General features: G+C 40.6%; 1 protein-coding gene across 1 annotated transcript in view; it reads right to left on the bottom strand.

Moving 5' to 3' along the window:
- LOC132404510 (uncharacterized) overlaps positions 1-12,614 on the bottom strand; it is a 29,433-nt gene extending 16,819 nt beyond the window's left edge. The window contains exons 1-5 of the mRNA XM_059988662.1: positions 12,534-12,614; positions 10,819-11,028; positions 6,046-6,252; positions 4,612-4,845; positions 600-753 (exon numbers count right to left, since the gene is read on the bottom strand). Coding sequence (XP_059844645.1) covers positions 600-753; positions 4,612-4,845; positions 6,046-6,252; positions 10,819-11,028; positions 12,534-12,614 — 886 coding nt within the window. The remainder of the gene's footprint in view (positions 1-599; positions 754-4,611; positions 4,846-6,045; positions 6,253-10,818; positions 11,029-12,533) is intronic.
- Positions 12,615-15,585: the final 2,971 nt, after the last annotated feature.

Here is a 15,585-nt window from a genome sequence, read left to right as displayed (position 1 = left end):
TTCAAGAGGCAGTGTCCCAAGGAGGTGACATTCATTATTAAGGAACCTCACGATCTGGAATATACCCTTTTCTCATTGCTACCATGAGGGACGAGGTACAGGAGCCTGAAGATCCACACTCAATGGCTCAGGAAGTGCTTTCTCCCACGATCAGATTTCTGAATGGAGCATGAACCCACAAGCACTACCTCACTAATCTTTTCACTGTTTAGTATTGTAATTTATAGATTGTTATGTCTTTGCTCATCCTACCTCCTGCATTCACCTGAGTTCACCTATCACCTTCTAGCTTGTATGCCTCCCCCTCCCACATCTTCTTATTCTGCTTTCTTCCCCCTTTCTTTCCAGTCCTGATGAAGGATCTTGGCCCAAAACGTCAACTGTTCATTTCCCTCCATAGATGTGACTGACATGTTGAGGTCCTCCAAATTTTTTTGCGTATTTTTCTAGAATTCCAGCACCTGAACAATCTGTTGTGATTAGGCCTACAGTGTTGTTTCTCAGTCTTGCTGACAAAGTCTAAATTATATTTACATCTTCAAGTAATTTGAGAGTAACATTTAAGTTTACTTATTGAAATGTCATTCATATCTCCTTACCTGGAAGATCATAGAAGTATCTCCACACGATGCTGTCCTCTGATTGAGTATAACTTTCCTCCGTAACAAGTTCCTTCAGGTTTGGTGGGAGGTTTATTGCTTGATCTTCCTTTTGCTTGGGGAGGCTTCTTATAAACTTAACTCCTCCAATAGGCTTCAGATGAACAGAAAGAATAATAACTTCCATCAAATTGTTTCATCATAAGATGAATTTCACAATATATGCCATGATATTAAATCTGATTCTGATATTTTTACATTTCAGAATGGTAAACTAAAACTAGGTTATAGCTCCTGTGTTTAATATTTATAAGTACATACAGTGTTGTGCAAAAGTCTTAGGCACATATATATATAGCTATAGTGCCTAAGACTTTTGCACAGTACTGTATTTGTCAATGTGGAGCAAAGAATGATTTTGTAAATCTGGCTGGAACAAAGAATGTTGAGAATGGACAAGGAAGGGTGTGGGATAGGTGATAGAGAAGGAGTACCAGAGGCTGGTGCAGGTGCAGGCACACCCAGCCCTGATAAACCAGGCAAGGTTATTTGATTCCAAACAATTAGTTTGTTGATCATTACAGAATGTCTCTTTGGTACTTCCCAATCTCTTCCCCTTTTGTCAACCATGTATCCTTCCTCCCTGGCCCCTTCCCACTCCCAGTCCACAATAGAAACCCACATCACTTACCTACTAACAGTACATTCTGCTGCTGATGTTCAGAGCAGCAATGAAGGTTCTCCACCTCCGTCTGTATAGCAGGATTCCTCATTGCTGTTTCCATAGCAATTACTTTTTTGATCAGTCAGGGTTGCTGGCCCTGGCCTGAACCTCTGAACCTGGAGGACTGGTGGACCTCTCTTAGTCTGGCCTCTACCCTCCGAGCTGTTTGGCATGAGTGACCCTACCAAGAACTAAAGCACTAGGCACAGACTCCAGCTCTCCAAGTCACTGAGACATGCAAGACAATAAGGTTCTGGTCCACTTGGAGGAGAGACCCGTATCAGAAGTAGGTTTATCATGAATCAAAGTACTTTTCAAGGCACAGGACAGAGATGTCCCACTGAAGAAATTCTCAAATGGCAGGAGTAGGCAACTGTAGCTGACTAGGAAAAAACCAAGGAAAGGGCGTATAAGGTAGCGAAAGTGAATGGGAAGTTGGATGATTGGAAGCTTTTAAAATCCAACAAAAGGCAACTAAAAAAGCTATAAGAAGGGAAAAAGATGAAATATGAGGGAAAACTAGCCAATAATATAAAGCAGGATACTAAAAGTTTTTTCAGTTAAAATATGTAAAAAATATAAAGAAAGTGAGAGTTGATACTGGACCACAAGAAAATGATGCTGGTGAGGTAGTAATGGGGGACATAGAAATGGCGGATGAACTTCATAAGTACTTTGCTTCAATCTTCACTGTGGAAGACACTAGTAGTGTGCCAGAGGTCCATGAGTGTCAAGGAGCAGAAGAGAGTGTCAAAGGAAAATGTGCAAGGCAAGCTGAAAGGTCCTAAGGTGGATAAGTCACCTGGACCAGATGGACTGCATCTCAGAGCACTAAGTAGATGTATTGCCAAAAAAACCAGCAGATGCATTGGTTATGATCTTCCAAGAATCATTTGATTCTGGCATGGTCCCAGAGGACTGCAATATTGCAATGTCACTCCACTGTTTAAGAAGGGAGGAAGGCAAAAGAGAGGAAATTATAGACCAGTTAGCCTAATCTCAATGGTATATTATTAAGGATGAGGTTTCAGGGTACTTAAGATAAAATAAGTCATTGTAAAATAAGATATTGTAATGAAAGATGCAGAGATGGCAAAGGAACTGAATGCATATTTGCATTAGTCTTCACAGTGGACTTTATTCTTTGGAATGCAGAAAATTGAGGAGAGATTTGATAAAGGCATACAAAATAATATGGGGTATAGATAGAGTAAATGCAAGCAGGCTTTTTCCATTGAGGTTGGGTGGGACTACAACCAGCGTTTGTGGGTTAAGGGTAAAAAGTGAAAAATTTAAGGGGAACCTGAGGGGAAACTTCTTCAGTCAGAAGGTCGAGAGAGTGTGGAACAAGCTATAGAGCACAAGTGTTGCATGCAAGCATGATTTTAAGGTTTGGGTGAAGTTTGGATAGGTACATGGGTGGTCAGGGTCTGGAGGATTATGGTCTAGGTGCTGGTCAATGGGAATAGGCAGTTTAAATGATTCAGCACAGACAAGATGAGCCAAATGGCCTGTGTCTGTGGCTGTACTTTTCTATGACTCTTTGACTCTAACTAACTAAATAAATATGAAGTGGAATTCAGATAGGCAGAGATGAGATGAGTGGCAAGCTCCTTATCTGCATGAGGTCGGGTCTTATTAAAAATTGGATTTCACCTGTTTGTCACTAGATGGCTGCTCAGTTAGAAAAAGTTGCAAATTCCATTAACCGTGGAAAATGGTGACTGTCACAGATAAGCCGTTTCTTATAAGAGGATCTCCTGCAAGAGGCCACAAGGTCATTGTGGTTTGGAGGCTTGCATGCCCCAGAGAGCTATGCTGGCTGAAGTCAGGGCCCTGTGCTTTGGCTCTTGGGAGGGTCACCCATGCCAAACAGGATGAAGGGTAGAGATCAAACTCGTCCTCCAGGTTCAGGGTTTCAGCTCAGGGCCAACAACCTTGTCAAGTCAAAGAAATATTGTTACAGAAACAGCAATGAAGATTCATTCTATGTGAACAAGGACTTATAATGATGGAGGACTTTCATTGCTGCCCTAAGCATCAGTGGTGTGACAGGCAATTACAAATTAATAATAATATGAATTTATATATAATAATAATGAATTTATATAATGAATTTATTTATAATAATACTAATTTATATGAGATTATAATTATCTTAGCCCTGATTGCTCTGGAAATGGACAAGGCATCTTAATATGATAATGCAAATATAGCAGATCTGGGCAACACAGTAGTATAGTGTTTAGCCCCATGCCTTACAGCGCCTGTGATCAGGGTTCAATTCCTGCCACTGCCTCTAAGGAGTTTGTACATTCTCTATGTGACTGCGTGGGTTTCCTCAAAGTGCTCCAGTTTACTTGCACATTCCAAAGAAGTATGGGTTAGGGTTAGTAAGTTCTGGGCATGCTATGTTGGCACCAGATTCCCTCTGCACATCCTCAGTCTGTGTTGGTCATGGACACAAATGAGGCATTTCACTGTATGTTTCAATGTCTTGATGTATGTATGACAAACAAAGTAAACCTGAATCATGTTGGAAGTACATTGGAGAAAGGATTCTACTCCATTGCTGTTAAAGATGCAATGGTGAATTAGACTTACAGAGTAATATTGAGAAATACAGTACAGAGCAGGCCTTTCAGCCCAACTCATCCATAATCATCAAAACTAGTCCCATTGGTCTGCATTTGGCCCATATCCCTCTAAACTTTTCCTATTACAACCATGGACTCTGCCGTGGAGTCTACACACCTGCACAGGTGGGTTGCAGAACAGGTTTGGCAAGCTCATTCACAAGCGTACACATTCCAGCTAATTAGTGTTTCACTCCCTGCTTTTTGCTCTTATCTAGTTGAGACTTGACCAAAAGCACAGCAACATTTACGCTCCTTGTTTACTTTTGTTCTTGTCCGGGGAGGAGATTACCATTTTGACAGATGCTGTAAAGCAGCAGTATTCATTTAGGATTTAGTTATTGCTTCCAGCTGTGGTATTAGCATTTAACTTTCAATTTGAGAGTTTTCATTAATGGTCCTGTTTGTTTAGCATTTATTGTTTTTTCATTTCATTTAAGTTCTGCAACATTTCCCATTAAAGTCAGTGAACTGTTGACCCATTTCAGTGTCTTTCTCTCTGCAATCGGGCCACATCCAAACATTCTGACACTTTACCAACCATGCATCTGCCCAAATGTCTTGTAAATGTCATAGAGTCAAGTCAATTCTTTGACAGCAAGAAGTCATAGCATTATGTTGGCAAATAAAATGAAAATAATGAAACACTGACCTTTAATGACCTGGAAGCAATATCTTCAGGTGTGGAGAAGAATGCGTCATCCATATCAAGGGTTGAAAGTTCGTCATGTGTTGAGAAGAAGAGGAGGAAGATACACTCCTCTTCCCCCACGCTCTTCACCCAGTGAAGCGTGTTCTTTGGGAAAAAGATAACTTGACCTGCTGTAACATTATATGTTGCAACCACATTGGTTCCATCGTCTATGACACCAATCCATGCCTTCCCCTGCAAACATCAAAAAACTCACAATTAAAATGAAGAGAATTTTACAAAAATATGATTAGAAACCACATTTCTTGATATGTAAATAGACAAAACATCTTTGGGACTTGTTTTGATGCTGTTGTTCTGTTGCTTGGTATGTTCTGTTTTGTTGTGTTCTGTGTTATTCTGCTGAACGTTGTGGTTATACTATGTTGGCACCAGAATATCTGGCAACACTTGCATCTGAACCCAGCACATCCTTGTGTATGCTGGCTTTCACTATATGTTTCGATGTACTTCTGATTAATATCATGGTAGCATAGCTGTTTGTGTAATGCTCAGATAGTCAGATTTCAGAGTTCAATTCCGGCGTTGTCTGTAAGCAAGTTTGTATGTTCCTTCCCATGTGTATGGAGGTTGCCTCTAGGTGATCCATTTTCCTCCTACAGTCTGAAGACCTATGGGTTAACAGATTAATTGGTGATTGTATATTGTCCTGTGTTTAACTAGGATTAAATTGGTGGTTTGCAGGCAGTGTGGCTGGAAGAGGCTGTTCCACACTGTATCTCTAAATAAAATAAAAATATACTTGCAGGTTGACCTTAACACATGCTTGGGTGTGTTGGTTGGTAATGTAAATGATGCTTTTCACTACATATTTCAATAAACATGTGATGATTAAATCTGACCATTGACTGCAAGCTGCAAACCAATCTGCCCCGATCAATGTTGCTGCTTTATGCAATTTTGATCATGGTGGACTGGCTTTGCTGCCTACAGTCAATGAAAAACAGAGCACTAGATCGAACTGAGCTGAGCTGAAACTGAACATTCCTGGATTGTTTTGATGACTTTGTGGTTTGATGTTTTATATGTTGTGCTTTTTGCTTTCTTTTTGTCATTTGCATTGATTTGTTCATTTTTTGCGCATTGGGGGTTTGGTGTTTTTCTTTGAAAGGGTTCCAATGTGTTTCGTTGTTTCACGGCTGCCTGTGGGAGGCGAATGTCTGGGTTGTACTCTGCTTGCATACTATGATAATAAAGGTACTTTGAATCTTGAATCTGAAAACTAAAAGAACAGAGTATGAGAAGCTAGTGATGATGTTTTATACCTCAGAGGATGAGAGGTAAAGCAGAGAAAAGAAACAGCAATAGGTAGATAAAAATAGAGTTCAATAATACTGTCCTTCTGTCCACATCCAAGAGGAACAAAGTATTTACCGTTAGTAGATATCCATGCTCATTGGCGTTGAAATGCCAATGGGGAACACGAAGCCCGTCCTTCTCAATTCGCAGGGTACCTATTGTCATTTTGGATTTCATTTCATTTATATTCCTCCCAAATTCCATAGAGAATTTGTTTTCATACTCAGTTGGATTTTTCCGAAAACGACCCCATTGAATTGCACCACCGGGATACTCAAAGACCTGAAAGAACAAGAACCGATACAGTAATAAAGAAACATTTTCTTGAAACACACTTGGTGGCTGCATTAGGTACCTCCTGTGCAACCTGTTCATGGTCGTCTGCTGTGGTAGCCCGTCCAATTCAAGGTTCGGTGTGCTGTGCCTTCAGAGATGCTCTTCTGCACACCGCTATTGTTGCACATAGTTTTTTGAGTTACTGTCACCTCCCTATCAGCTTGAACCGGTCTGGTCATTCTCCTCTGAGCTCTCTCAGTAACATTCGCCCACAGAATCAACACTCACTGGATTTTTTTTTGTTTTTTTTTTACCATTCTCTATAAACTGTGTGAAAATCCCAGATCAGAAGTTTCTGAGATACTCAAACCACCCTGTCTGGCACCAACAATCATTCCATGGTTAAGTTCACTTAAATCACATTTCTTCTCCATTCTGATGTTTGGTCTGAACAACAACTGAACCTTTTGACAATGTCTGCATGTTGTTATGCATTGAGTTATTGCCACGTAATTGGCTGATTAAATATTTATATTAATAAGCAAGTGTACAGGTGTCCCTAATAAAGTGGCCACTGAGTGTATTATGACTTTTAGCATTATCAGACAGTGAACAGATCATTGAGCAATATGGAGACCATGTTAGGTTTTATGAAACACTGAACACACCATAAATTGTTGCTCTAGGTCTCCAAGCTGGAGACATAATAGCTAGCATAATGCCTTACAGGTTAGAAATCGGAGTTCAATTCCCACCACTCTCCATCAGGAATTTGTACTTTCTCCCTTGTGATTGCATGGGTTTTCTCTGCGTGCTTTGCTTCCCCCCCCACATTCCAAACATGTACTGGGGTCAGGGTTAATAAGTTACAGGCATGCTATGTTAACCCCTGAAGCATGGTAACTCTTGCTGGCTGCCCCCAGGACATCACTGTAATGTTTAGACTTTATAAAGCACTGGTGAGGCCTCACATGGAGTATTGTGAGCAGCTTTGAATCCCTTATCTATGAAAGGGTGTGCTGACATTGAAAAGAGTTCAAAGGAGATTCACGTCAGTGATTCGGAGATTGAATGGCTTGTCATATGAAGAGTGTTTGATAGCTTTGGACCTGTATTCACTGGGATTCAGAAGAATGAAGGGAAGGTCTCTCTGAAACCTATCGAATGTTGAAAGTCCTCAATAGAGTGGATGTGGAGAGAACATTTCAGCCTGAGGAGGAATTTCTTTAGCAAGGGAATAGTGAATGTTTGGTATATTTGAGGCAGAGGTTGCTGAATACTTAATTAGTCAGGGCATGAAGGGATACAGGGAGGAGGTAGGAGATTGGGGCTGAGAGGGAAATGGCAAAGCAGACAGGTGGGCCAAATGGCCTAATTCTGTTCCTCTATCTTATGGTCTAATGGTCTTTGAACTGTGTTGGTCACTGACACAAGATTTTCCATTTCAATGTATGTTTCGATGTTTATATGACAAAGAAAACTAATCTTTCTGTTATTAAACCATAAAATCATTATCCAAAATCCTGGCTTCTTTCCAAGTATTTGGGTTTAAATGCTTTGTGTACCAGGAAATACATTAAGAGCACACTTTTTAATCAATGTGAATCACCTCCATTCATTTACGATGCTATACTCCATGGCAGTAAGTTATCTATTTATTTATTGATTGATTTTGAGATACAGTGCACAACAGACCCCTCCAGCCCAATGAGCCGCACCATCCAACAACCCACCTATTTAACCCTAGCTTCATCACAGGACAATTTACAATGACCAATTAACCTACCAACTGCTATATCTTTGGACTGCGGGAGGAAACTGTAGCACCTAGAGGAAGCCCACACAATCACAGGTCTTACAGAGGACACCAGAACTGAATTCTGAATTCCAATTCTCCAAGCTGTAAAAATGTTAAGCTAACCACTATGCTACCATGGTGCCCATGGTATTGTTGATAGGGTTATTAAAAGATATAGAAAAGTACAGCACTGAAGCAGGCCTTTTGGTCCATCTAGTATGTGCCGAACCATTTATACTGCTTAGTCTCATTGACCTGTACCAGTACCACAGCCCTGCATACCCTTACTATCCATGTACCTATCCTAACTTCTCTTAGATGTTGAAATCGAGCTTGCATGCACCAGTTGTGCTGGCAGTTTGTTCCACACCCTCATCACCCCCTGAATGAAGACGTTTCCCCTCATGTACCCCTTAAACCTTTCAGTTTTCACCCTTAGCCCATGACCTCCAGTTGTAGTCCCACTCATATATTCTTCATTTCTAATCCTTACAGATACATTTAAAATTATGAGAAGTGTAGATAAGGCGGACAATAGCAATGCTTTCTCCAGGGTAAGAGAGAGAAACAATAGTGGGTATAGATTTATGATGAGGGGAGAAAAATTCAAAAGAGACCTGAGGAGTAACTTTTTCTCACAGAGGTTGTGAGTATATGAAACAAGGAGTCAGAGCAAGTGGTTGAAGCAGGTACAACAGTATAATTTAAAAAGCACTTAGATAGAAAAATGGAGAAGCCGGTCATAGAGTCATAGAGCACTACAGCACAGAAACAGGCTCTTCAGTCCATCTGGACAGTATGAACTATTTATCAGAATCCCATTGATCTAGACCCAGACTATAGACCTCCATGGGTTATGGAGGGTTGAGGTCTTGAATGGTTATGGGTTGCCTGCAGGAAGTTAGGATTAGGTGAGTGGGACTCTGGAAAGCATGGACATTTTGGGTTGAAGTACCTCTGTCTGTGCTCTGTTGCTCTGTATCTATGACAATGGTCATGCAGGTTGAAAAGGTGGTTTAAGAAGGCACATGGCACGCTTGTCTTTATTATTTGAGAAACTGAGTTCAAGAGTTGCAAAGTTATGTTGCAGCTTTATAAACCTCCAATTTGAATGCACCTGGAGTATTTAATTCAGCTTGTTTATTTACTTAGAGATATAGCAAGTGCCTTCTGGCCACTCGAGCCACACCACCACTTGGGCATTACCCCCAACTTAACCCTAGCCCAATCACGGGACAATTTACAATGGTCAATTAACCTACTAACTGGTACACCTTTGGACTGTGGGAGGAAATCGGAGCACCAGGAGGAATCCCGTACATTTCATGGGGAGGATGTACAAATTCCTTACAGAGGATGCCAGGATTGAACTCTGACCTCTGATGCTCCAAGCTGTTGGACAAACTTAGGTTGTTTTCTCTGGAGTGGCAGAGGCTGAGGAGGAATCTGATAGAGTTTACAAGATTATGACAGGAATAGTTCGAGAGCCAGTATCTTTTTCCCAGGGCTGAAATGTCTGATATCAGAGGTCATGCATTTAAGATGAAGGATGTAAATTCAAAGATATTTGGAGCAAGTGTTTTAAAAATATAGAGTGGTGGGTGCCTGGAATACGCTGGGTGGGGCAATGGTAGAGGCAGATACGTTAGCTACTTTAAAGAGACATTTAAAAAGGCACATGAATGTGTGAGAACTAGAGGGATATAGACAATGTGCATGCAGAAGGGATTAGATTAGTGGGAATTTGACTGTTAACTAGTTCAACACAATACTGTAGGCCAAAAGTTCATTCCTGTGCTGTACAGTTCAGTGTTCTATGTTCTATAACTATCGTATTTACTGCACAATGAATGCCAGATATTGTAATGACCAGAACAGGAACAGAATTAAATTATTCAACTCATCAAGTCTCCTCCACCATTCCATCATAGCTGATTAATTATCGTTCTTAACAGTATTCTCCTGCCTTCTGCTGTAACGGTTGATGCCTTTAAATCAAGAGCCTTATCAAAAATCTGCTTTAAATATCCCCAGTGATTTGGCCTCCACAGCTGTCTTTGGTAATGAATCATTTTCAATGACTCTTCATCTCATGCTCTCTGTATTTATTGCTTATTTATCTATCGATCTATTTATTTATCTATCTAGTTATCTATCTGTCTATTTATTTATCTATTTATCTATTTATTTATTTATTTATCTATTTATCTATTTATTTATTTATTTATTTATTTATCTATCTATCTATCTATCTATCTATTTATTTATTTATCTATCTATTTATTTATTTATCTATTTATTTATTTATTTATTTATTTATTTATCTATTTATTTATTTATCTATTTATTTATTTATTTATTTATTTATTTATTTATTTATTTATTTATTTATTTATTTATTTATTTATTTATTTATTTATTTATTGTGTTTGCACAGTTTGTTGTCCCTGTACTCTGGTTGAACGTCCAAGTTGGTGCTGTCTTTCATTGATTTTATTATGGTTATTATTCTACAATGGATTTATTGAGTATGCCTGCAAGAAAATGAGTCTCAGGATTGTATATGGTGACATATATGTACTTTGATAATAAATTTACTTTGAACTTATAACTTTGAATTCCACAGGTTCACTACATTCTGGCTAAAGCAGTTCTTCCTCTTTGTTCTAAAGGGGGAGACCTTTGAATTATTGTGCCTAAATGAGCCATTAAAACTGGATAAAATACATAAGAAATAACAACACATCTGCAAAGTGGTTCAAAAGCATTCGTACCTCTGATTTATCCAGGTGATAGAGATATTTGTATCTGAGATCAATGCCTCCAGTGGAAGGGTTTGAACTTGGCTGTACTGACTGTTGAGGGTAAAGTTGAGGAATAACATAGATGAGTGCAAGCACGACGACTCCTACTGTGGTTGTAATGACACTTGCCAATAGACACACGAGGAAGAATTTCATGAGGGAAAAACGTTTCACTTTGTCCTGTAACAAAAACCAATTTCATTTTCAATGAGAAATATCTATACTTTCATTGGAAGAACAAAGCTTTAATTACTAAAACCCCACTGAAAATTAGCGGTCAGGTGTAAAATGCAAGTAGACGATTAGATTTTCTCTCAAAAGAGAGACAACCACACATGGGAAACTATGTTCAGCTCTGGTTGCCTCGTTATGGGAAGGATGCAGAAACTTCAGAGAGGGGGCAAGGAGATTTATCAAAACATGCCTAACTTTGCATGTTTTCTCTTTGGAGTGAGGGAGGATGAAGAGTCTTCTGGCCTCCTATGGAATTTGCACTGTTGATTCCCAGAGGTAAATTACTTCAAATCAAATATTCCTTCAGCAGTTTGTAAAAACTTGTCAAGTGTCTAATTGCTTTTCCATATAACCATATAACAACTACAGCATGGAAACAGGCCATCTTGCCCCTTCTAGTCTGTGCCGAACGCTTACTCTCACCTAATCCCACCAACCTGCACTCAGCCCATAACCCTCCATTCCTTTCCTGTCCATACACCTATTCAATTTTTTTTTTTAAATGACAATATCAAACCTGCCTCTACCACTTCTACTGGAAGCTCGTTCCACACAGCTGCCACTCTCTGAGTAAAGAAGTTCCCCCTCGTGTTACCCCTAAACTTTTGCCCCTTAACTCTCAACTCATGTCCTCTTGTTTGAATCTCCCCTACTCTCAATGGAAAAAGCCCATCCACATCAACTCTATCAATCCCCTCATAATTTTAAATACCTCGATCAAATCCCCCCTCAACCTTCTACGCTCCAAAGAATAAAGACCTAACTTGCTCAACCTTTCTCTGTAACTTAGGTGCTAAAACCCATGTAACATTCTAGTAAATCTCCTCTGTACTCTCTCTAATTCGTTGACATCTTTCCTATAATTCGGTGACCAGAAATAACAGAAAAGACGATTTCTAAAAACCAGAGTCATGGTAAATCTTTTCCCCAATTAAAATCAGTAGTGTTCAAAAATTACAATTTATTTTCTAACCACGATCAGAAGTGGTTTTAAAATCCCAACCTCTTAGTCAGTGATTTAGCAGCATTTCTTTCTTTTGTTCCCAGTAGGAAGCACTCCACGTTGGATCAGGAATAGTGATGAAGATCCTTATTACCCAATCCACAATATCTCTGACCCACTACCACCAGGATAGAGGCACAGAAGCATCAGGACTAGGACTGCTTCTTCCCTCAGGCTGTGAGACTAACCAATATCCTGTGACCATCAAGGTGTCATCACTAGGACAGCCAGCTGTTTACTGCTTATGTGCTGCAATATTTTGCTTTATGTGTTGTGTATGATATACATATGTATTTTGGATGCAGTATGATCCTGAGGAATGTTGTTTTATTTAGTTGTATATATGTATAGTCAGATAACACAATAAACTTGAACTTGAACCATTAATTCATAACTTACTTCTAACAATCTGTCAAAGCTCATCTGAATGCCCCAGTTTTCTTCTTACCTGTTGGTAGATTTCCTTCTTTGCTGTCTTCTGAGATTTTTCAACAACTTCCCCAGAAAGCTCAAATGCATGATTTTCCATTTCGAATATATTATATAACCTGCAAAACTAAATTTAGCTTGAAACAGACAGCAGTTATTGCTTGCAACAGGCGGTATCTGGATATGTAGCACCACTGAAGCTATGGTCTGGACTTAACTAACAATATACAACTTTGAAGCATTTTATAGATTAATTTCAAGGAAGTAAAGACTAGCCTTTTCTTATTACGGAAGGGCAAATGGTTTTATGACAACAGTAATCGTTGATTATTTCACGTAAAGCATTCAGATCACATTTTATGACAATGGTAGTAGAGTCATTGTCATAAAGCACAGAAATAGTCCCTTTGGTCCATCTGCTCCACGTCTAACTGTCATTCTGCCTAGTTCTATTGACCTGCACCTGGACCATAGCCTTCCATACCCCTCCCATCCATGTACCTATCTAAATTTCTCTAAATTCTGAAATCAGCCCTGCATTCAGCCACCTGCAGCTCATTCCACAATCACACCATCCTCTGAGGCTGGTCTGATGTGATGACATAATTACATGAAGTTCTGTTACTGTGCTTTTTCTGTTTTGTGTTTGAAATACAATAAATCAGTTGTACAGTTTTTCTTAATCCTAAAAAGCCTCTGCCGACTTATTTGCAAAAGCCTACACTGCTCTAGGTCGATTCCAGAGTTATTGAACACGTTGGCCAATGCAGTCGCTTTGAAACTGCTAGAAGTTTGGGAGCAAAATGCCGTCACTTGGTTTGTACAAGCCCAGGCCCAGTTTGTGCTGCAAGAAATCACCACTAACCCCACCAAATATTTCTATGTGGTACTGTTGCTCAGCAACTCCATGGCTGTGAGAGTGATGAGTTTACTAGAAATCCTGCCTGGACACGGTAAATACTGATCACTGCAAAGTCTCCTTTTATAGACTTTCGGACTATCGGAGTCAGAGCTTGCCAAACAGTTGCTCTCCTTGCCCAGCCTGAGTGATGCTAACCCTTCAGAGCTAATGGACCACAGGTCTCACCTGGGAAATCACCATCATTGTCTCACTCTTCCTGCAGCAAATACCTGATCATGTTCACATATCCCTTGCTAATACACCCATGAAGGACTACCTGGCTAACGTGGCTAATAGCCTAAGCTGAGCATCATTCATCCTCCATTCTCTACCACAATAAGCCCAATCAGCAAGGCCCCCAACATAAGGGACGCCCGTGGCTGTGAAACAGACGATGTCCGCCTTGTATTTTTACCATGCTTGTTCTGGTAGGAACAGTAGGTAAGTAGGTAAGTGCTGCCAACCTTGCAGCTTCGCATCGGGACAACAGAGGTCTGTAAACACCGTAGGTTTCAGCTGCCAGGGCTGTCTGCTATTCATTACGGACACCCTTTCGGGCAATGCTTCCTGTGTGACTCAGGTGCTCAAGTGAGCGTGCCAACAGCTTCGCCTAATGAGGAGATGGTAAAGAGTAACAAAACCTCACTGAGGCTGCCAAAGGCAGCAGGATCTTGATCTACAGGACACAACAGGTGGCGCTCTGCTTCAATGGGCAACATTACACATGGGGCTTCATCCTGGCCAAAGCGGTTAGACCTCTGCTTGGTGCACATTTCCTGTGAGCCCAAGGATTAATAGTTGATCTTAAGAACTGCCGGCTTGTGGATGTCAAGGACTTTGGGTCATTATCCTGCTCCCTACAACAACTCTGTCAAGCACATGTACCATCGCATGTGAGTTTACTCAATTGCTGGGCAATTCCCGAGCCTCACCAAGCCCACATTCTCCCCAACGGACACAAAACATGGGGTTGAGCAACACATTTCCACAATTGGCCCACCAGTCCATGCCTGCACATGTAGATTGGACCTGGAAAAGCTGGCAACCGCAAAGGCTGAGTTTGCCAACATGGAAAGAAACATTGAAACATTGAAACATTGCAGGCCAATCAAACAGCCACTGGGCTTTGCCCTCCATACGGTCCCTAAGTGGTTGCTACCCACGAAGCGATTACTGATGCCTTAATGATGTCACCACCCCTGATCATTACCCGGTCCCATACATTCAAGGCTTTTCAGCACGTTTAATTGGAAAGTTAATTGTTTCCAAAGTTGACTTAGCTAGGGGCTGCCATCAGGCGCCTGTGTGCTTGGAAGACATTCCCAAAAACAGATGCACTAACTCTGTTCGGCTTCTTTGAGCCTTTTGGGCTGGAAAATGCAGCACAGGTTTCCAATAGTTGATGTTATCCGCACTAAAGGACTCAGACTTTCATTTTGTTTACCTGGCTGACATACTTGTCACCAAATCTGAACACGTATCTCATCTCCAAACACTTCTTGAGCACTTAAGCCAACACTAATTGATTATTAACCCTGCTAAATTCCAGTTTAGGTTGTCAACCATTGGCTTTCTCAGTTATTGTATCTCTGCAGAAGGTGCAAAACCTCTCCCTTCTAAAGTAGCTGCTTTTATGAGGTTGCCACTACCCCGCACTACTGAATAACTGTAGGAGATTTTAGGTATGGTGAATTTTTACCATCGCTTCATTCCATGAGCTGCTGAATTTATGCTCCCGCTGTAGAGTGAGCTTAAAGTCAATACCCCTAATCACGAGCTTGACTGGTCAGCCAACATGACCAGGGTATTTGATGATACCAAGCAAGTTCTTTCCAACCCGACACTATTGGCGCACCTGATCCACAATGCACCCACAGCTTCAGACTATGCTGTAGGTGCTGTGCATGAAGTTATTCAGAGGCATCAGCTCCACACACACCCCTCACCACCAACATTGAAAGGAAATACAGCACTTTTGACCATGAACTTCTTGGTCTCTATCTGACTTTCCGCCATTTTGTTTCCTTTTAGAGGGTCTCCACTTTACAGCATTCATTGACTTCAAACCCCTCAAGCACGCGATCGTCAAAATATCAAAACCCCTGATCTACATGGCAGCAACACCAACTGGTCTACATATCAGAGTTCATAACTGATATGCAACAACAGT

This window comes from Hypanus sabinus, chromosome 14, assembly GCF_030144855.1.
Source record: "Hypanus sabinus isolate sHypSab1 chromosome 14, sHypSab1.hap1, whole genome shotgun sequence".
Lineage (NCBI taxonomy): Eukaryota > Metazoa > Chordata > Chondrichthyes > Myliobatiformes > Dasyatidae > Hypanus > Hypanus sabinus.
The sequence above is the reverse complement of the archived record's forward strand: the minus strand, read 5'-3'. Positions and strand labels throughout refer to the sequence as shown.